General features: G+C 45.7%; 1 protein-coding gene across 1 annotated transcript in view; it reads left to right on the top strand.

Annotated features, from left to right (window-relative positions):
* The window catches only part of LOC119169503 (abnormal chemosensory protein 6), a 49035-nt gene extending 25960 nt beyond the window's left edge, over positions 1–23075 (top strand). The window contains exons 2-5 of the mRNA XM_075877966.1: positions 9619–9699; positions 11581–11706; positions 13351–13585; positions 16761–23075. Of these exons, the coding sequence (XP_075734081.1) occupies positions 9619–9699; positions 11581–11706; positions 13351–13585; positions 16761–17404 (1086 nt within the window). The 3' untranslated portion in view covers positions 17405–23075. The remainder of the gene's footprint in view (positions 1–9618; positions 9700–11580; positions 11707–13350; positions 13586–16760) is intronic.
* Positions 23076–23306: the final 231 nt, after the last annotated feature.

The following is a 23306-nucleotide window of genomic DNA, read 5'->3' as shown; positions in this document are numbered from 1 at the left end:
ACTGTATTGACAAAGGTAATTGCTAACAGAATGAAGACAACATTGGCATTCAATGAACCAAAGGAACAAGCAGGATTTCGAACAGGCTACTCAACAATCAACCACATTCATACTGCTAGTAGAACACTAGTAGAATTTGCAGAACGCAATAATTTACGGATTTTGAATACCTTCTACCGAAAACGAGGAAACCGCAAGTGGACATGGAGGAGCCTTAATGGCGAAAATAAGAACGAAATAGGCTTTATAATGATTGCACATCCAGGCATCGTGCAGGATGTGGAAGTGATTGGCAAGGTACGAAGCAATGACCATAGAATGGTGCGGTCTCGAATTCGCTTAGACTTGAAGAAGGAACGACAGAAACTGATACGCAAGAAGCCAATCAATGAGCTAGCACTGAGAGGGAAAGTACTGGAATTCAGAGTGTCTCTGCAGAACAGGTACTCGGCTCTTAGTGAGGAACCAACCTTAGCGTAGATACAATGAATAATAATCTGACGAGTATCATTACGAAGTGTGCAGTGGAAGTTGGAGGCCGGGTAGTTAGACAGGACACTGGCAAGCTTTCCCAGGAAACGATGAATTGCATTATGAAGCGTCCAATCATGAGAGTCTCAAGTACAACAGACAAAATAGAACTGGCAGAGCTTTCGAAGTTGATTAGTAGGCGTAAGGTATGCGATATAAGAAGGTATAACATGGAGAGAATTGAACACACTCTGAAAAACGGAGGAAGCGTCAAAGCAGTGAAGAGGAAACTTGAGATAGGCGAAAATCGAATGTATGCACTAAGGGATAAAGAAGTAAAAATAACTGCCAATATGGATAGGATAGTTAAAATAGCGGAGGAGTTTTACAGAGATCTGTACAGTAGCCGGTACAACCACGACTTTAATACTATAAGAATTGGCAGTAACCCAGATGACACCCCACCAGTAATAATAGAAGAAGTAAGAAAAGCTTTGGAAAGCCTGCAAGGAGGCAAAGCTGCTGGTGAAGATCAGGTAACATCAGATCTGCTGAAAGATGGAGGACAGATTGTGTTAGAAAAACTAGCCACCCTGTTTACGTGGGGTCTCCTGACGGGAAGAGTACCAGAGTCTTGGAAGAACGCTAACATCATCTTAATACATAAGAAAGGAGATGACAAGGACTTGAAAAATAACAGGCCGATTACCTTGCTCTCTGTAGTATACAAGCTATTTACAAAGGTAATTGCTAACAGAGTAAAGAAAACATTACAATTCAATCAACCAAAGGAACAAGCTCAGTATATTGCCAACCACTATACATAGCCTTCATAGATTACGAGAAGGCGTTTGATTCAGTAGAGATATCAGCAGTCATGCATACATTGCGGAATCAGGACGTCGATGAAGCATATATAAACATCCTAGAATAAATCTACAGGGGATCAACTGCTACCATAGTGCTCCATAAAGAAAGCAACAGAATACCAATCAAGAAGGGTGTAAGGCAGGGGGATACAATCTCCCATATGCTATTTACCGCGTGTTTACAGGAGATTTTCAGAGGCCTAGAAAGGGAACAGTTAGGCATAGGAGTTAATTAAGAGTACTTCAGTAACCTGTACTTCGCCAATGACATCGCATTGCTGAGTAACTCGGGGGAAAAATGGCAACTCATGATTACGGAGTTAGACAAGGAGAGCAGAAAGGTGGGTCTTAAAATTAATCTTCAGAAAACGAAAGTAATGTACAATAACCTCGGAAGAGAGCAGCGCTTCGACATAGGTAATAGTCTATTTCAAGTTGTAAAAGACTATGTCTACTTAAGACAGATAATAACCGTGGAGCCCAACCACGAGATTGAAGTACCTTGCAGAATAAGAATGGGGTGGAGCACATTTGGCAAGCACTCTCAAATTATGACAGGTAGATTGCCACTATCCCTCAAGAGGAAGGTATATAACAGCTGTATCTTGCCGGTACTTAGCTACGGAGCAGAAACCTGGAAACTTACAAAGAGGGTTCAGCCTAAATTGAGCACGACGCAGCGAGCAATGGAAATAAAAATGGTAGGTGTAACCTTAAGAGACATGAAGAAAGCAGAGTGGGTTAGGGAACAAACGGGGGTTAAGTATATCATAGTTGAAATCAAGAAGACAAAATGGACATGGGCCGGGCATGTAGCGCGTAGACAGGATAACCACTAGTCATTAAGGGTAACTAACTGGATTCCCAGAGAAGGCAAGCGTGTTAGGGGGAGACAGAAGGTTAGGTGGGCAGATGAGATTAAGAAGTTTGCGGGTGTAAATTGGCAGCAGCAAGCACAGGATCGAATTGGCTGGCGGAACACGAAAGAGGCCTTTGTCCTGAAGTGGTCGTAGTCAGGCCTATGATGATGATGATGATGTACTGAAGTTCCTTGGGTTTTCACTCCGAAAAACTTGAACATGTGAGAAATGTTCTTCAGCTGTTTATTAGCCATCCGTACGTGTTATCTTGTGACAATCCGTGCCCGATCTACTCACGTTTTCGTTCAGAGATGGGAACATCTCACCGCACCTATGCAAACCCAACGGACTCCATTAATCTGGTACCCTAGTTTTCTGTAATGAAACTTTCTAATAGCGGCATTCTTTAGATGATAATCATGATGATGATGATGATGACGACGATGATGATGATCATGATGTTGATGATGATCATGATTATGATGATGATTTATAACAAGTCACCGCGTGTGTGGCGGCTTGGTAATAAAAAAGTATAAAAACTCCCAGCTAAGGGAACAAGGAAAAAAGGAGAAAAATAAACGATTAAGGAGGATGTGAGAGACGACCTACTTTTAAAAAAATTAAAAAAAAGAATGAAGAGAGAGGATGGGGAGAAAGGTCTGTTTACTTTGCAACCCTCTGAAGAGATATTCTTCATCTTTCCAAGCGCCGCTTAGTGCGCTCCACCACTACTCTGTTCATCTTCGCACCTTCAGCCTCGAAACCCAGTGCGACATGCAACGGAGTGTCTCCTCTACATTGGGATTCGATTTCCTTCCACTGTGCCACAATGTGTTCGATTGTTTCATCCGCACACTCACATACTCAACACAACACATCCCGCTGTTCACTTTCAATAGTCCGCTGCCACTCCAAGGTGCGCAGGGCCCCAGCTCGCGCCTCGAAGAGCAGGTTGCTTCCAAGGCTATTGTCATATATGGACACCACGCCAATAGTCCGCTTATGTTGTCCATATAAGGTCATAGAGAATAGAATAGACCCTTAAATTGTGTTGACGTCAACATTGACAAAAGAGAAGACGACACGTTATCACAATGAACAAAAGATAAGCTGCGGATGACAAGAACAATTAAGAGAGAATGAGTTACCAGGACGACAAAAGAAAGCGTTAAAAAGATTTAGCGCTTGGTGGCGAAGCGCACGTTGCAGGAGCCAACGCTTGAAACTGTTATGGAGAAGTATCTTAGAAAAAGAAAGAAAGTGAGTCTGAAGGACAGGATTCGTGACAGTTGGCATGCGCGGTGTTGAACAAAAATGCCTGCCGAGCACTTACACGCATCGCCCGTTTATTTCATAATTTGTTTTTTCGCTCTGTCACGTTACTACGGTCGCTGCACTACTGCGTTGTACTCGTCGGCAAACGCCGGCCTACTGTACCCGTCAAAGCCTCCACGTAATGCCTCCCTCCTCATCAGCACCAACCATTCCGTGCTTTTCATTCGTGTTCGGGGCAGGCAGCACAAAAGAGCTGCGTCTGCCTTTTGTCCGTGCGATCGGGCGTGTCTCGACGTGGGCCCGAGCGCACCCGGCATTGTCTGGGCGAATGCACAATAGAGCTCTTTTTGCGCCAAATCAAGCGCGGGCCACGACTATGAAGGACCGAATACCCTTCGCCCCCACCCCGCCTGTTTTCAATGACACGGCGTGCGTATGCTGCTGTTGTTGCCGTACAGTATAGATGGCCTAAACTGAGTGAACATCTCGCTTATTGCACCGCCCATCCGGTCAGATCACGAAAGCTCGTAGTTTGCGTTTCTCTTTCTTTTTTTGTTGTTCGGCTAGATATAAGGAGGATTGGATAGCTTCGGTATAGTGCATTTCGCAACATGACGTAAAAAGAGCGATTCTCGAGTTCTGTGCCGCTTGTCTTTTCACCGCTGGTCTCATGGCGGAACATGAGTGACGGAAGTGTGATGTTGGGCAACGTTGAGTCTTCAATTTATCGCGTCAAAATTGTTAATGGCATTCAATAAGACAACACTAAAAAAGCAGTCCATAACTCTAAGTCATCATAGGAAATGCTTGGTTTCTAGCTATTATCTAGGACAGTAAAAATTAAATGCAACCCCAATTAGTGTGATCCGCTACCAATGTTGATGCTCCCCATCACCTAGTAATTCTCTCACAGAGGGGGTCTCTAGAAGCACTTGTAATAAGAATGCTACACAGCCGTACGCCTACTTGCACCAAGTGTAACGGCATTCGGTGCACTTGTGCTTCGAAGTCTCCCAGTCTCTTTTAGATGCGAAGCAGCTTTTTGGTTCATTTGTGTAACGCCATAGTCCGTACGAACGCGCCGCAACACGTTTCCTTTGCCACAAGTGTTGGAGCGGTGCCAAGTAGGTCACGAAGCAGCTGCGCGTTGACGTCCCGCTCCCCTCTCACGATTTTCTCGCAGGTGCGTGCTGGCGTCACTCTGTCCCCTTTTCCACATGAACCACTACCACCCTCACACGCAGCACGCTCGCTGCAGCACCAGCAGCTACCGGCTCCTCCGCCCGCTCGCCACAGACTTCTCTCTCGCTTCACCCTCTCTTCCACCCGCAACGCTCAACCACACGTCGAGTGGAAACACTCTTTTGGCTCGTTTATCTGCGATGGAGAGGACGCCGGAAGACGATGTTCCTTCGGCCGCTGAAACATCTACCGATTCGATTAGGCCTATCCCGGCCGTGGCCGGCGTTGCGAGGGTTCGCGAAGCCGAGCGCGTCTGCGAATAGTGACGTCACGTCTGCAAAACCGACGAGGCGAGAGCCAGGAAAGCCAAACGCAAGCGTTGGCAGAGGAAGATCAACGACACCGACGAAGCGCGAGTGAAGAACGCCGAGCGCATTCGAGAATAGACGCTGCGCGCGATCAGCACCGACGAGACGCAAGTCAAGGAAGCCGCGCGCGTTTGAGAGTGGCGATCCACGAAAACGGGTACTTGTATCGATTTGGTCTTTGCCAACTTCGACGTCGCGTGTCTGCAGGAACCTCTCAAAGGGAACTTCACCAAAACAAGGCCGTGGTAGTCAAGGTGGAACGCGCGCCTGCTCCATTACAGCGCCCTTGTCTCTACTCTGAAGAAACGAACTAGTCTACAGCATGTGGCCTAAACATCTTGCGTATGCGGGGGACAGATTACCATTCATGTAGTTAAGCGTGATTTTTCTCGTCTGTATTGTTAGTGATTTCAGATACAATCTAAAAACCAAGCTCTTATCGGTAGTGACATCACCTGTTTTGCCCAGGTCTGCCCCATGATTTGAGGCTTGCGCATGCTCGATGAGGGCGTTTGATGATACTTTCTCGTTTTTTACATAATTTCTGTGCTGTTTCAGCCGTCGCCCTAAGTTGGCATTTCATAGAAATGGTATCCGTGAGAAATCGCGACATATAGCCTCTGGAGCGCGTACGTAATTAACCTTGTATGTTCCACCTGCATTTGAACTGAAATCAGCTGTACAAGTCAATGCGTAGGCATGCAGTTGTTCTAAAGCATTGGTTCTCCGTCAATAATGTTTATGGCACCCGTTGTAGACCAGTAAGGATGAGGGATCTCTTGCAATAAGAACAATAAGAGAGGTGGGTGATCAATTAACAAAGGAAATAGTGCAAAACAGGTGCCTTTTATTTCTTACTGGCAAAAGGGTGGTCAAACTTAAGTGCCGCGCAAATTCAATCTCAACAGTCTTTCGACAAGTTGCAGGAAGTTACCACATTCTACCTGATTATAGCAATCTCTTCTAGCATGCAAACCAAGAAAAAGTATGCACCTGTGCATACGTTGTAGAAAACTGCAACAGAAGCTCCATCAATCTCATCAAAGAAGGCGAAAACATAAGTCAGCTCTTTCGTACAGCAGAAATTCTATGCAGCAAAGCCTGCCGAAAATCAAAAGGGTCTTTTGTTATTGGACATGATGTGCTTGAAAAAGAAAAAAGAAATACGCGTTTCTTTTGTTGTTTCTGAGGATGGATTTCGTCGACACTTAAAAAATGGCTCCTTGTACTGCCATTTAAGAACCACTGTTCTGAGCTGCCTGCGTGCGGCTGAAAGGCGACAATACACCCGAAAACAATACGAAGCACTACTTTCTTCATTGTACCTTCGTTTTGGGTTTCTTGTGATCTGCAATTAACTAATCAGGCTTCATATTCTCGCGTTTAGACCATATCAAGTGCCATGTCGAGGTCCCTGCTCATAGTGCTCAGTGCTAATAAGCACATAGGAAAACGTGACGTCAGTACAGTGACTTACGGTACTACATAACCTGTCAACTAGCTTCCTATATTACCTTCTCTCTCTCCCTTTCAATCTTATCCCGATGAGAAGTATCTGCGTAGCTAAATACTTTCCTGGTCTATGTCTCATTACTTTTCATTCACAAACACGATGTACTTGTTTCGATACAAGTTGGAAGGCAGCAGGTTCGGGCTAGTTGGTAGTGATCCATAACTTTTGTAAGCGCGCAAAGCACGTACGTAAAACGAGCGAAGGACATAGGAGAAGCGCACAGGACAAACACTTGTCCTGTGTCCTTCATTTGTCTTACGTACGGGCTTTTCGCGCTTACAAAAGTTATGTTTCGATGCTTTTTATAAACAAATTGACCAACTATTTGAGCATGTCAAGCCCTGCCGTGATACCTAACAGGGGGCTAGGACCCCTGTTAAGGCATCTATAACTCCATTCTCGAAATTTTTTTGGACCTTCAAGAGATGTTCAGAAGACTTTATGAGGATGGATCTGATACAATCATGAAAGCAATATAATATTGCTAGGTGTTTTTCATGTGCGAAATGGAGATGAAGCACAAGAAAGAAACAGACGCGCAAGGAGTAAAAGACGTGTGCGAACAGTACACGGAATGTCTAGTTACAGTGACATCATAATGCGCTACTATACAAGTGAGCAAGACAACTTTTAAAAAAAACTTGAAGGGAAGCCTTGCATGCACCTACCGCCGTCACTCTTTTTATCTGTGGCAGCAATGCTACGCATCCGCAGGCGAAGCAAAGAGCTTAAATCAGATATCACTGGCTAAACCTTCTTCTCCTTTGATTGATATGTGGGGTTTAACGTCCCAAAACCACCATATGATTATGAGAGACGCCGTGGTGGAGGGCTCCATAAATTTTGACCACCTGGGGTTCTTTAACGTGCACCCAAATCTCTTCTCCTTTGTCACCTTAACATTTCTTTTTCAAAACAATTCTAGACTAGAGAGTAGTCTACAACGTGTGTCCATGTATCTTACGCCGCACGTGCGCCAACCAAATGCCCTCAGTGTGTATTGCAGCATCGTTTGCTCGGGCCCGGACACTTGTTTGGCTGAGAAGCTACATGTTTTACCAGAAATGTGCGGGCAGACATTCCGTGTACATTCCGTGAAACAGTCAGCAAAATGTGCGAAACATCCCATGTGCGCGAGTTGCATGCGCCCTTTGTGTATGGGTTCTCATACGCTTATTCAACATGGCAGTAATGTGAAAGAAGGGTCACATGTGTAACACACTTGGAGAAAGAGAAAGAGATGCAAATGAATGATATGCAAATAATAAACAGGCCTACCGCAAGGTAACCGTGCAGTATGTTACCTCGCACTTAAAAGCCGGTAACTGCGGACATAAACATTAAATATGGCTCATGGGGAATGTAAACGTTTTTATCATATACTTTTCGTGCAGAGAGAAAGAGAGAAATGTTTATTGATACAGAAAATCTGCGAGGTTGGCCGGAATTCATGTTCTAGCCTGCTACTCAGCGTTAGAAAAGGGGAGGGAATGGGAAATAAAGTAGAGAGAGAAGATGATGATGAGGAAGGTGGCGATGAAGCACGACCTTGGATAAATTTATAGTCTTTCGTCGAGTTCCGTATCTCTTAAAAACTTGGTCAGCCCTATCAGAATATCGCGATGATGAGGAGGTGGTGGTCCCAACAGAACGTTTTTTTTTTTTTTGGAAACTTGCTGCTTGGTACATTTCATCAAGACGGTGCTTTTCGCGCAGAGTAAGAACAGGGCTCAATATATAAAAACCCTTCGTCGGACTACAACGTTCATATGGGGGTGGTTTACCAGCGAGGCCGAATTCACGCTTCTGCCATACGCCTGTCCAATTGTTTCTCAGGTGGGAGTGACCGCAGCGTTCTTCTTCAGACTCCGCTTGTGCACCGTTTCTTCCCTTTTGAACGGCCCCAATATCTGTGTGTATTCGCTTTGCTGCTGTCGACGCTTCTCCGCTTATTCAGCTTTTCTATTCGGCGTGGGCGCGCTGCGCCATCTCGCATCCTCGTCCTTCCTGATTTCTCGCAGTGCTGTACGTTCTACATGCGCCACTAGACAACGCCGAGGCAGTTGCCGCCGCGTAAGTGTGCTGCGCCAGCTGCGTCACACAAACTTGTTTTCTACATATATCTTTGTCTGCGTTTGGACATGAGCCTCCCAGAGCGTTGGGAAAGCATTGGCTAGAAGTAAATTGCTTTGCTGTAAAAACACTACACCATGCCTGATCTTCCCCGAAACGATGGGTAAGAATTGACTTTTTTCTTCAACAATGAAAATGCTGCATTAAACGGCCAAGTGCGCAAAATGCAGTCATAGCTTAGTGCAAAATAAAGAACAGCTAACAGTGAATTAAGGAAGATTTAACCGGCATTCGAAAGGTTGTAACCGTTTATGCGGATTGCTGTGCGGTCACATTTTACGTTATCTTCCTCGATTTCAAGTGTACAAGCCGAAGGCTGGACAGCTCAGCATTGCCGACAGTTTCTGAACGTATCACTATAGACGCTGCACTTTTTATACTGAAAAGGTATCGTGCCAGTTATGTATGAGGGCATTCATACGAACTCAAAATATGCGTTTTCTCGGTTATGTGGTTATGTAACCATCTATGAGCTACAATACCTCTTTTACAAATGGGTATGTCAAATGAAACTTTTCCTTAATTTGATTGGACAGGAAGAACTGGCACGATAGACAGATATTTTATGACAGCTGTTTATTGACCTCAGGCTAATTTTGTTAGATCGAGCAATATATACACTGGTACTACAGTGTAGTCCTAATGAGCCTTTAGCGCACGCTTATGTACCGTGGAGCGAAGAATCACGTGGTACTCACGTGATAAAATGCACGATGCACAGTCAGGAGGAAGAAAGACCGCACACGCTCATACATTTTTAAGAGCGTCTGTGTATACTGTGAGTGTAAATACGTCTTTCAATTCTTTATTTTACATGACTCGACGAATGCTAAACTTGCTAGAACTTCAGTCGTCAACTGAAAAAAAAAAAGCTTCTATGTGGGCTGCAGTCGTTAAGCGATACTGCCGCAGCAACAGCTGTTCCTGTATGCTTACTCTTACAGGGTCAGAAGTCCAATGGCGAGTTTATGGTTAAAACCGAAGCAGACTCATGGACCTCTAGGAAACTTCAGCTAATGGACGATGTAAGTGCCACTCACTGCTTTCTCTTTTATGTGCCCTGCAGATAATCGGTGCTCCCACTTGAGAACAGTGTGAACTATTTTTGTTGCATGCAGAAAATATAAAAAACAACCGTAAGGTTAATCACCATATTGACATTTTGTAGTCCGGAGACGAGAGATAATCCCTCACACAAACATCGCTAGAATAGAACGCACACTAAATCTTTTATTCCTGTTAAATAAAATTCTTTTGAATCTCTGGTGTGACGCATAACCACTGCGGTCAGTGTAAGCCATTGACGCATCGCGAAAAGCTCCAAAATAGTGTGGTGGTTGTTCAAGTGACACCTTCACATGTGCGCCCATTCTCTGGTGTCCAATTCGTTCAGCTTTATGTTCGGCTACTTTGCGTTTACAGTGCAGATATGGTAATACCTACATTTAAACATCAGCAAACATCTCACACAAAGATGCAATAAGGCCAGCAGTTATTTCGCCCTACATGTTTTTTTTTTATTCCTAGGCTTTCCTTCCGCACCAGCTGAAACCGGACATTGATGTCATATTTTTTTTCATAACACATGTTCAATTAAACGATTATACACAGTTAAGATACTCCCTCATACAAAATTTGAGTGAAGAGTTACACGCGCTGCCGCTTGGCAACATGCTGAGGCAAACAACTTGAGAGGTGTATACATGTACTACCTGCGTCAGATGAAATCCTAACAGCGGCAAGCCTTCGTGATGGTATAGTGCGCGCCGTCCACTTATCACTACGAACAGGCACGCATATATGCGCAAAGCTGTCGAACAGAATGCGCACGCCTGTCAGTTGTGATAACTGGATGGCCTGCGTTATACCGTCGTGAAGGCTAGCCGCTGTTAGGGTTTCATTTGACGCTGGCAGTACTTAGTTACAGACAACTCTACGCCCCGCCCTTCTCTCAGGCCCCGGACGGTCATGAAGGAGGCTTATGGTCATGCAAATTATTGACATGTAATAGCTCAAGGGTGCCTTATCCATCTTGAAAGCTTCACGCTTACCACGAGGAGCAAATCGTGGGAGCGATGCGCGTTAGCATCATTAGTACGCGTTTTGGTCGCAGTCGTCAGTGCGCGCGCCGGCTCTGCCTAGATGCTTGGAGAGCAAAGAAATCTGGTGGCATCGAAATAAACCACATTGTCACGCCACGTGACTGTGTTCTGACCTTTGAATGGCCTACGTACACTCGAGGTGCTTGCTTTTTTTTGCGATGCATGACGAAGGATGAGGCACATTGACGCTCAAAGCAGGCCCTGGCACCTAGGGTCTGTGTTCAAAAAAACAGCTCGAAGACTTCATAAGTCACTGCTGTCGTTTTACTTGGTTGCTGTTTAGTTATGAATGGTGAACTGCACTCCTTTGCTACTCAGTCACCTGCGTGGCGAGGCACCCGTTCACTAAGTAATAAGAAAACGTTAAGTATGTGTTCGTAATTTAAGTCTCACCGCGATGCCAGTTCTCCGTTTATATTCATGCGCGACGTTTCACTGTCCACTCCTAAAGCTAGCCGCTAGCACCAAGTCTAAGTAACGAGTCATCGCTAAACCTGCAACGACAGCTGTGACCAGGTCACTCGTATTTAGCCGCTTTATGATTACTAAACTAAGAAGGCGTGCACATTTAATTAAGTCTTAGGGTGTATTGTGGTCAAAGAGATACAAAACGGTCTATCGTTTTTCAATCGTTGCTTGGCCAGAAGAGGACATCACTTTCTCCTGCTCAGGTACTTTCATTGTTTTGCAAGCATTCGTGTAATTTTGCAGGGCAATCATCTGCAGTAGCTTCCTTGCTCATGACTGATGGGTGCAGATAGTGTGGCTCACTGGATAACCTGTCAGGATTTTGCTTTCGTGCAGGCCATGCCGGAATCGGAAGCCCACAATCGACGGTGGCGCTGCCTGGCGGCAGCGCCACGGTTTCACTACGCGGATATGTCCTCAGGACCCGAAGACCCGGACAACCGGTATCGTATGCAGAATCTGGTAAGAAATGAACCACCACACTACCAGGACGTGACATGCTTCATGAGACCATTTACGCTATTTAAAAACACCTCACTTATTACGATGTGCAGTGTACCTAATAAGGTCGGAATGATGAGCAAGTATTTGTTGTACCATATATGAGTAGCAGATGAAAGTTCGTGAATTGGATCTCTTGTAGGCACTGAACGTCGAGCAACGCTGCTTATTAAGATGATACGGGTGATATCATTGCTGTTACAGTATCGTGGAGAACGTCGCTTAAATGTAAATACAAACATATACCTTGATAGTAGATTAGCGCTAACGCACTTACCGGAAGCTATAACTTTGTGACAACGCCAAAAACGTTCCGCCGGAGCAGCTGAGCACGCAATGTGTCGGCGCGTACAACAACTAGATCTATTTCAAAGGACACTAAATCTAAAGACGACACGCAGGCTTATATTTACATGTACCTCAAAAAATCCTAGGCAGTCCAAATTAACCTGGAGTTTACCACACCGGCGTGCCCTACAATGGTGGACAAGAGTGACGATGTGGGCTTGTTGGTGAAACATTTGTAAGAAATTTATGTAGCGCGAGGCGAAAAAAACGAACACAGGAAAGAATAGACTGAGAGGACAGAGCGCTGGTGTTGTTCTGGCCCATAAAACTCCAGCAATTATAAATATATTTAAAAATACATAACTAAGTTACTGCAAAGTCAGGTTGAGGTCTTTACTAGTGGCAACATAACTTGGCCCTAATTACACATACGTTAGTTTGCAATATTTCTGCTCTGGAGCAGGCTATGTGACACGTTCAGCGGACGTGGAGATTCGCCAAAAGCACATGCAGAAAACATGGAACCCATTTTCTTACTAGGACGCTTCGAATATATCTTGAGAATGTTTTTTTTTTCTCTTTCTACATGACCTTATCCTATCTGCCATTAGGTGGATATGTAAGTGTACGTGTCTTTCACGGGCTCATATAACTTGTGAAGCTAACGCCAATGAATACGGGCACTTGCATCAAGTACTTCGCCAATTAAGCTCATTCTTGACGCACTTGTTTCAATCAAAATATGTTTTATCACACTACCATATATATTAGGTTTACGGATGAATTCAATTATCGCATCAATTTCTCTGCTTCTCTCTGCACGTTTAGCAACCGCTGAGAACGTCAGAATGTTGAGGTGGTTTTACATGCCGATGTAAAACTAAATTATAGAGTTGGCATACCAAGGCCCCAATATAGTTATCTTGCACTGATCATCAAGCGCGATTATCAGGTGCGGTAATCAGGGACGGCTATCAGGCAGTGCCCCGCGGGGATTCCTTAACGTGTACAGAAATTGAAGTCACTGGTGGTCTTGCGTTTCACGTCCATTAGAATGCGGCTGCGGTGGCCTGGAATTGAAAGGCGACCATGTTTTGAGCAGCTCGATGCTATGGCCACTAAGTCCCCATAGGAAGCATCAACCTGGAAATATTAGCTTTTGCTGAAACATTTGAACCTCCACTGATGCTATATATAAGCCACAATATTAAATACTATGGATACACCCAATGCCGTCGATGGATCAACCTGCACGTTATACCATATTAATCTAGAAACACAGATGAAACATTCTGAGCGTTCAAAAATCTATGACAGGGCAACTTCTTTCCCGGCCTCGAAGAAGCCGGCCTGATGGGCCGTGCCGAGGCGCTGGTGGACATCAGCAAGCATTCTCCTCCAACGGGTGCCGCGGCTGGGCTTCCCATCCGGCATGACATGATGTACCACGCGATGGGGCCTCCCGGAGGACCAGGGGCACCCGGCGCACCTCCCACGTCGCGACCGGGTCCGCCCCATCACCAGATGGGACACCACCCTTCCACAATGGACGGTAAGAGACACCGCCTCGCTAGTCATTTTCATAATCCCGTGTGTTCCTTTGATATGATGGTAAACTGTGTTTAAAGGAGAGCTGTTGTACTCGAGGCTTTCCTTGCTCGTATATGCAAGATTATCATCATCACGAACGAATGGGCATGCGCTCTCTCTGTTCTCTTCTTCATCGCCTTCCTCCTCTTCGTCGTCTGCTTCGCTCCCAGAACACGTGCACCGATGTGCTCGGCGTGGGATTCAGTAACTCTGATGGAAGAAAAAAAGAGTAAACAATAACTCTGGTAGAAGAGAAAAAGAGACAAAGAAAAGCATAGAGAAACAGATAAATTTGATCAAATTAAATTTTCCAACCGACGTTGGAAAATTTAAAGCCATCGTCGTAACCACTCGGCTATCTCGGCATGACAGCGTATAGTAGAATAGTAAAGTACAGCAAGGTAGTAGGAGATCGGAGGGAAGGTGAGGAAAGATGTGAGGGTGAGAAGGATAGAAAGTAATAAAATAGAACAACTGTAGAGAAAGAAAAAGATAGAAATGACGATAGAAATAGAAAAGAACGTGAAAGAACAGCTAGAGAGCAGAAGAAAAAGATATAAATAAAGATAAGAAAGCGAGGAAACGATAGAAAGCACACAGATGTTTCATCAGTGTCCACACAATGGACACTGACAAAACAGCGAAGCTGGCAGCTTACAAAGAAGCGTTCGCTTCACTAATTATTTAGCTAATTGAATGAAATGATATTTGAATGCAGCGAGGTGTAATGAACTGGAATGAAGTGGAAATGAAGTGAGATGAAGTGAGATGAAATGGGAGTGAAATGGCATGAAGAGGATGTGAAGTGGGAGTGAAGTGGGAGTGAAGTGAGAGTGAAGTAGGTGAATGAATCAGATGATTGAAGTGGGAGAAATGGCACATAATCGCTTTATGATTCACGCACTTTCTGTGGTAGATACCTATTTATGGTCTGTGATGGTACCCGAACATGAAAATCTCGAATAAGAACAGTTCCGCTGTTAAAAAAAACAGAAAAAAATGGTGGGATCCTTAAGTTTCGCCTTTAAGAGCTGAACGCGATAGCCCCCTCGATTGTAACTTCAACCACTTACGACATTCTTTTGAATGTATGAGGTTACTCAAGAACTTTAAGTTTGGGATTATTTCGGAGTAATCGATAAATTGGAAAGTGATTTGTATGAGTGGAGCTTTCCCCTATGGTTGCATTCTTTATAATGGGCAACATGCTTTGAAGCACGAGCATTTATGCGCGTGAAATGTTTTCGGACTTGCTTTGCACGCGTGTGCCTTTGGTAAGGAGTGGCTGGCTTTAAACTCCGAAGCTAAGATAATCACATGTTCTGACACCCAATAGCTTGTAAAACGCAATATTACTGCAATATTACATGTTTTATTGTTAAGCCTGCATACAGAACATCTATGTTTTTAAAGCACGAAAGATGTTTTCACTGCATTTTCAACCAGAGGAAGTTATTTTCACTGTGCAAGGAGACGCGTGGCTTTGTTGTAGAACGCCTGCTTGCCACGCAAATGGCCTGGGTTCGATGTTCACTCGAAGCCGGAAATTTTTATCATTTATCTTATTTGCATCTTTCTCGAATTTCCGGTAAAGGACAAGATGATGATTTTTCGCTCAAAACTAACGACGTCCACACCGACAATAATATCGACGCCAACGCTGGAATTTCTGCGAAACGAGCACTTCAGTGCTGTCGTGTTAGAAATAGAGCAAGACTAGCCATGTAGAGTATAGTATAGCAAAGAGTGGGAAAGAGACGTTAGAGGGTAGAAGCCTAGCCAAGTCGCGAAGACCAACTATGCTAATTTCTTTACAAAAAGGCGAGAAAAAACTGGGCTTAGCTTGCACAAGTAACGCAAGGATAGGCTAGAGACACAGCGAGTTGGTCAGCACCTAACTGGACCTGACCTTTCGAGGTTTTGCTCAGTTTTTGCTAAGTTTTTCGAGGTTGGTATAGTTTCGCTAGACGTCAAGATTTTGCTATGTTTTTCTAGGCATAATGTTTTTGCTAACATAATATTTTTTTCTATCCATTGCCAAGTTTTCTTAGACATTATTAAGTTTTGGTTAATTGTTGCTCAGTGTTGTGATGGGATGCCCATGCTCGCCAACTTCCACTCAACCACTCTAAGCTAGCATTCACCCTCGGCAAGTGCCCCCGCATTAGAGACGAGTGCTGCATTGATGGTTGGTATCCAGTAGTGCTCATCTTTGGTACAAGAGAAGCTCGGCATGGCTGGGTGGTGCCATAGCTAGGCTAGTGAAGCAAGTGCGAAGGTATGCACAGATGCGCTAGGGGTTGCTAGGCAACACGAGGCGATGTAATCGATCCGCGAAGTTTTTTGTCCACGGCAAACGAACTAACGCTTAGTTTATACAGCTCTGCTGTTTAAAAAAAAAGCGTCACTATCGTTGCTTGTTTCGAAGAGGTCACACGCGAATTTCACGTTAATCAACTTAAATCAAATAAAGAGCTAGGCGAGCAACTCGTCAGATAAATTGGATCTCTCAACGGAATAAAAGTACGATGTTTGGTGGAGTGCAGTGTAGCGACGTGATCCATGTAAGGACTTCTTGTGCAGTTAAAAGGAGTCAATCGGTGCTTTAAAATCGGATACAGTTCAACACTAACTTCAAGTGTTAGCCGTGACGTACGTGTCACGGGATACTAGGAAAGAAATATACTCTTTCCCGTAAAGTTTAAGGAGTTATGCTACATATAAATCAAGAGGAATGACGGCAGCAATAAGTTAGTAAAGTTATCTCTTCAATTAAAGTTTGGAAGCATGACACTGACTTATCGCCAGGTCAGCAGAGTTAAACAACACGCTTCTCTCGTTGCTACTGTAAGTCAGTAGAGGGTGCGGACGCATGCAGCTGCTGCAAGTAAACAACCCTTCACAAGCCAGTACAGGAACTTAGTTCACAAACTACTTTGTTGTTAAATGTTGCTTCCCACTGGGTGGCCAGTTTCGCTACTGATACGCCGAGAATCACGTCTGACTGAACATATTTGTTCCGAACAATCTTAGTGTAAGTTCGCTTTATGAGTACAAGCTTGAATATTTTCGATCCAAGTGTATATTACATACACGCGTGGATTGTTTTTGTTTTACAATGCTTCAACGGCACGCAGGTATGGATCTTCTCGACCCGCTGTGCCCGTCGTCGCTGCCTGGCCCGCTGGGCGCCATGCAGGGCCCTCCGTCCACGGACGCCGTGGGCCACCAGCTGCCGCCCCTGTACGGCATGCACGCCGGCGGGTTCCCCGGCTCGGCCGTGCACGACGCCGACTCGGACCCGCGCGAGCTGGAGGCGTTCGCCGAGCGCTTCAAGCAGCGGCGCATCAAGCTGGGCGTCACGCAGGCCGACGTGGGCCGCGCCCTCGCAAACCTCAAGCTGCCCGGCGTGGGCTCGCTCTCGCAGAGCACCATCTGCCGATTCGAGTCGCTCACGCTGTCCCACAACAACATGGTGGCGCTCAAGCCCATCCTGGGCGCCTGGCTCGAGGCGGCCGAGGCGCAGGCCAAGAACAAGCGCACCGACCCGGACCTGCCGGGCGTGCTGCCGGCGGGCGAAAAGAAGCGCAAGCGCACCTCGATCGCGGCGCCCGAGAAGCGCTCGCTCGAGGCCTACTTCGCCGTGCAACCGCGGCCGTCGGGAGAGAAGATCGCCGCCATCGCTGAGAAGCTGGACCTGAAGAAGAACGTGGTGCGCGTCTGGTTCTGCAACCAGCGCCAGAAGCAGAAGCGGATGAAGTACTCGGCGGTGCAGCACTAGCGGCTCCGGTACGAGGCGGCCGCGAGGCTCGCCACGGACCTGCAGTGGTGTGACGATGACCCGGCCGCACCGCCAGCCGCTTTGCGTTGCACGCCCGCGCTGGAGATGGCCTGCTTCGGTGGACAGGCGGTAGCTTGTCAGCAGGGAAACTGCCAGCAGAATGCCAGGACGAAGCTTGTAAGCTCGTTCTAAACACGGGGTATAAATACGAAAGGGAGTGCTGAAGTGTGGCCACGCCGTAACTCATGACTCAGTGACAAGACTTACCGCTTTAGTTTCTTTCATCCCCGTCAAATCTTTTGGTTCTCATGCAGGCTCTTGTTGGCAACTCTCGTGATGAACGCGAATAACATTCAGTCTCTTTTATAATGCATCCCGTATTTATGGAGATTACGTCTTTGCGCGAACGTGCAAAAGTTTACATATGATGGTGGAGCGCCACGGCATCTTCCAGATACTATGACAATGAATGTATTTGTTTACCAAATAATATTGCTTAAATTCTAGGGGATGCCACCATTCTTTTTCCACAAAGCAAATGAGTTTTGTTATCAGCTCATCTAGATCTTCTGTTCTCGTTGTGGAAAAGCAATTTTATCTGAAATATAAAACGTGGGCCACGTAGTGAATTGCGGTATTAAGAAAGCTCAGCTCACTGGATCCCAGTCGAAATGGGAAGATTCGAACGGATTACGACACGAAATCTGTGTTCTGCGGCAGCCATCTCCAGTTGTGCCGCGGTGAGCGACAGCCGAACAAAAGAGCAAACACGCAACGCCGGCAACTACGAGACTTCAAAGCAGAGGACTGATTGACTGCGGCTTGTGCTCATGACGGTGACATGGAACTTCTAGGCTGGTGCAACAGCGATCATACGGCGCCAACGCGTGCGCACTTTCTAGTCGATCCAGCTGAGTCCGGAGATCTCTCCCATCCTATCGGCCAAAGCGTGTACCGAGCCGTGAATACACCACGCTTCTCCTTCCACGCGGAGCGTGCTGGCACGAAGAATGTGCTTTCAAGCTGTCGTTCGCAGAGCCGACAGTGTGCTGTCGTGAGTGACTGACTCTGTCCTTTACGTGTCGCCTCTGATGTCACCCTGGCCCGACTTGGGTTCCCTGCCTGTCGTCCCATTTCACGCGAAAGTTCAGTGTTGCGATTGTGTGTTTGTACGCGCTACGTTTTAATTTGTTAAAGTGGGAGTGGTATCGTTTTCGGCCTTGTGGAGCCGGTGGGATTAACGGAAGCGGTATTGGTAGGAAGATGCAGCGCATACCAACACCGTCTACAAGAGAGTGAACGTATCTCCTTACGTGAACGTGATGTCATGCGTGGGACATTAACCTATAGGTCTATTCTGCGTTTGTAAACATAGGTAGGTCGCCGACATGCTGAGGTCATCAACGTGCATAGTTGTCACGTGTTTGCAGACGGCGGTGGCAAGCTTTGGGCTGGCCGGAGCCTACGCGCCGTGACGTCGCTACAAGCGCTTCAGTATGTCACCGGCGCCTACCCCTGTTTACAAACATGTAATAGGCCTATACTTAATTCGGCGTCACGACTGCCGTGCTCTTCCGGCAACGAATCAAACACCATTGTTCCGTGATATGCCGACAGTCATTAAACCTATCTGTATTCGGCGAAGGACTTAAGATGTATTCGGCTAAGGACTTAGGAACATACGAGGCACTCAATCTCATCTTGACGTTGCTGAGTAGACATTACGGGGGTTGATTTTCTAAGCATTTCTGACTTAGTGCCTAGCGGAACACGCCAAGCCTATCAGAACTAGTCATTTGCCATTGTTTCGAAAATTTTAGAGGGGCCTGCAGTTACTCGTATAGTTCCTGGGTGCTCGTTACTGTCACCAGAAGAAATACGCGTCTGAAAATAAAAGTCTCACATGAAAGTTAGACATAAGGTTTGTGATCATCACAATGTTTCTTCGCTTTTGAGAGTATAAATGAATGTGCTATCTGCGGGTGCTTTCGAATTATGAGTACGTTGTCTTGGCTTGATATATTTGACCAAACATGCGTATTGTTTAGGGTCATATTGGCTTATATTATAGTGAACTAGAATACGTTCCGTTATGCGTTAAGAGTTGCAGAGCACTTCAGACGCACGCAAAGAGGAGCAAAAAGAAAAACAAACAGTACCACGAACAAACCATGGTTACGCCCCCTTTTTATTTATCGTTCTCCCACTGGTAAAGCTCGGACATGCAGATACTATTAAAGCTTTCTTATAAAAATTATATAATATGGTTTTCAGAATAGGTTCCGAACATCGGCGGTCATACCATCTTATCCTTATAATCTTAAACACCATTTTAACACCCGATATCTTTCGCGGAAATTGTTCAGTAGGGTACGGCTTTGCTCTTTAATTTTTTTCGCTTCACGACAATGGAGTGGTTAGCATAGTGCAGTTGAACTGTTTACCAGGGTCAGTGGCGCGCGCGTAGTGAGAGTGGTGTGTAAGAATTCCTGGCGGCGAACGGGCGCTGCTTCATGCACGAAGTCGTCAGATAAAACCAGAACACATATCAGAACACATATCAGCGACGTTGTAGCTGTAGGATTTGAAATTATTCGAGCGTACGTGTCTGTATGGTGAAGGCGGAGCGGAATAACAAAACCACTTTGACCTTAAAGCAGCTCACAGTAACTATAAGTCATGATGCGTAGGCTTACACCGTGGAATACGAGATTATGTAGCTAAAGCTCCAGTTGATCTCGAAGCCATTCCTATGCAGGTCTTTGCTGAATGCTTTAATAATATTGCAGGCGTAACCACAATTACTGTCAGCAGGTGCAGCGGTTCTTAAGCGCAGCTATAATATATTGCCACCTGGTGTTCTGTGCCAGTGAACAGTGAGCCAGTTCTGTGCCAGTGAACGAAGAAGACGAGCAACCCGTGCCAGCGGAGACGTCCTTCTTTGTGTCTCAGATTTTGGCAGTCGCGTCTCCTTGTACGTTTCTTCGAGCTCCTAGCGCGTGACAACTGGTGGAGGTGCTGGGTACCCTATGCACCGAAACCCTCCCAGTACAAGAAGCTCCAGCCCCATACCGGTGGTTACGCCTGTTCACCGTGCTAGCCGAAGGATCCGTAGACTGGACCCCGAGTTCGGACTTCTCTCAGAGAGGATGACGGCCCCAACTATCCCAGGCTGCGCCGTCCCAAGCGGCTCCAACCCAGCCGGTATGGAAGGCGCAACGCCAATGCACTATGTGCTGTTCAAACCACGAACGCCGAATCCCTTTCGGGGTGCTGTCCACGAGGATGTGGAGGATTGGCTAGTCAACTATGACTTCGTTGCCGCTCATAACATGTGGAATGACACAGAACAGGCTCACTGTTCACTGGCTCAGAACACAAGGTGGCAATACTATCTGCAGTTTGACATCCAACAACCACGATATGATTATGAGAGACGCCGTAGCGGAGGGCTCCAGAAATTTCGACCCTGTGGTGTTTGTTAACGTGCGCTGACATTGCACAGCACTTGGGCCTCAACCACTCCATGCACCTTCACCGAAACGCGACCACCGCGGCGAGAATCGAACCCGCGACGTTCGTCTAAGCAGCAGAGCTCTCCAATCCACCGTGGCAGGCATCAAGCGCAGCTAATGTCAAGAAAGAAATCGTACTAATGTTTATAAAACGAACGGAATAATTTGGCTACATGTTCTAAACTCCCTGTTTCATGTATATTACCCCGTATGATGTATACCAACTTACACAACTGCAAATGATAAAATGCTGGACAAGTATACCGTGGCCTCATCCCAGCAGCAAATAGACAACGAGGATTATTGTGGCATGAATACCCCCCCCCCCCCACCCGAGTTTTTCCTCTCTCAGCATCTTTCTAGTCTCGAGCAGCTCTAAAGTGTATACAGTAGTCAATACTGAGGAAAATTCCCCATGACTGAACATTTTGAAAAAGTAACGCAACCTCGTAGCAATGTTCTCTGCTTACAGTGTTAATTATCGAACGTATATACGTGTTAAACAGTGCTAACCTTCACAAACCATTGAAAGTGATCGTGTGATAAGGTTAGGGCTATCGTCATCAGCGGCCGAGGCAGCCGCATTTAGATGGAGGAAATATGCTAGAGGTCCATGCGCTTAAGTTTAGGCGCCCCGTAAAAGTAAACCGTGTAATCGAAATTCCCGAAACCCTTATTTACAGCGTCTCTCATAATAAGTGGGGGCTTTGGACCGTGAAACACTAGCAATCATTATTATTATCACTGCTTTCCGAGCGTAAATAAGTTTGTAGAAGAGCCACCGCGTAGAATGGACAAGTATTGCGGTCGCATCGGTACCAACTGAATGAAACGTTCCAATTCAGCTTCACATCCGCAATTCGCAAAGCTTCTTACCCGTAAAGTTAGGCTTCCGTAGGTTGTCGCTTAGCTTTGTCTTTTAATTCGCGACAAACGGACACACCAGTCAGCTCTGCATTGAGACATTCACCAACATTACTTAACAGAGATAGAGAGAGATAAACTTTATTGAAATAATCATCCAGTTTTTGGAAGACCCCCGAAAGTAGTAGCGACGTCAATTATAGTACCTTTGTTAGCACCCGTTAATGAATTGGAATCCGCAAGACACACGAAGCAGCACTTCGTCACTGGTCTCGTAGCACTTCGTCACCGCGAGTTGACTCGCGGATACATACAGGCAAATCCGGACAGCTAGATATTCAGTAAAAATGAACCGTCCAATCACAAATCACTCTGACGTACGAGACGTGAATAAGCGACGGCCAAAACTTCAAGAGTAACAAGCGAGCATGGAATGAGCATGGTTTTTTTTAAGTGGATGAAATATCGTCAGATGACAGTACCCGATAGTCAACTAACAAGTATAGAATCCAGCAGGCATGAGAAATAATGGCATCCTTAAGTCAAACGACTGGAGAGACAACGTACGACGGTGTTCATTGATCAAAAAATTTAGAGCTTTGTGATGCGTTGGAGGGGTCGCCATGAGAGTATCGCTGTGTCTTCACCGCAACACGTTTGATGAGAGAAATGTACTTGTGATTAAGAGTTTCCTTCGCAGGCGCTATTACTGTGCTGGATTCTGTATTTTTTTCCGTCTGACCACTGCGTGGGGGCGTGGTAAAGGTTCCTCATCATTTGATAAATACTTGTAGTTTATTCGCAGCTTTAGTCGTGGTTTATGGTATCTAAAAACAACCACTCCACGGGGGTAAAATAAACGTCCACATAGGTTTTGGAATGTGCGGACAGAACACTTAATTGTTTCGACCCTGAAATGTACGTTTGCCGTTGAGTCAGTGCTTATCTTGCGATCATCTTCTGACAGCCAAGCATTGTTTTACGAGCGCGTTTGTAAAGCAAAGCAGCGCGAAGAGCACGTCTATCTAAGAAAAAAAGCCAGCCAGCCATACTTGTCTTTTCAGAGGACCATGCGTCCAAGAACTGTTCATAAATGTCTCTGTTCTGTTGTTTAATTTATTGATTGATTGATTGATATGTGGGGTTTAACGTCCCAAAACCACTATATGATGTTTAATTTATTTGCGCTATGGGTTGTCAAGCTTGTATCTTTTTAAGTGGTCTGTAAATATTTCGGGGTGGGGACGCGAACACCACTGTGAAGCTCATTAAATGTGTTTCGAAACCTGTGAGCACATTGTGTTGTTGTCATGCGTCAGTTTCTTGCTCCTTCCTGCTACTGCATGCGACATTCTGGGCGGAAGTGGAGCCCAGATATTATTTGTATGTATATATTGGTTACTTATATGTGCATAAAAATACAGGCGCATAAACCAGTGCTGTGTGCCATCACCACACCAAGTTCTTATGGTCCCCGCACTTGATGTGGGGGCTACCATTTGTTTATTTCTTGAAGTATACAC

This window comes from Rhipicephalus microplus, chromosome 2 (genome assembly GCF_043290135.1).
Source record: "Rhipicephalus microplus isolate Deutch F79 chromosome 2, USDA_Rmic, whole genome shotgun sequence".
NCBI classification, from domain to species: Eukaryota; Metazoa; Arthropoda; class Arachnida; order Ixodida; family Ixodidae; genus Rhipicephalus; species Rhipicephalus microplus.
The sequence above is the reverse complement of the archived record's forward strand: the minus strand, read 5'-3'. Positions and strand labels throughout refer to the sequence as shown.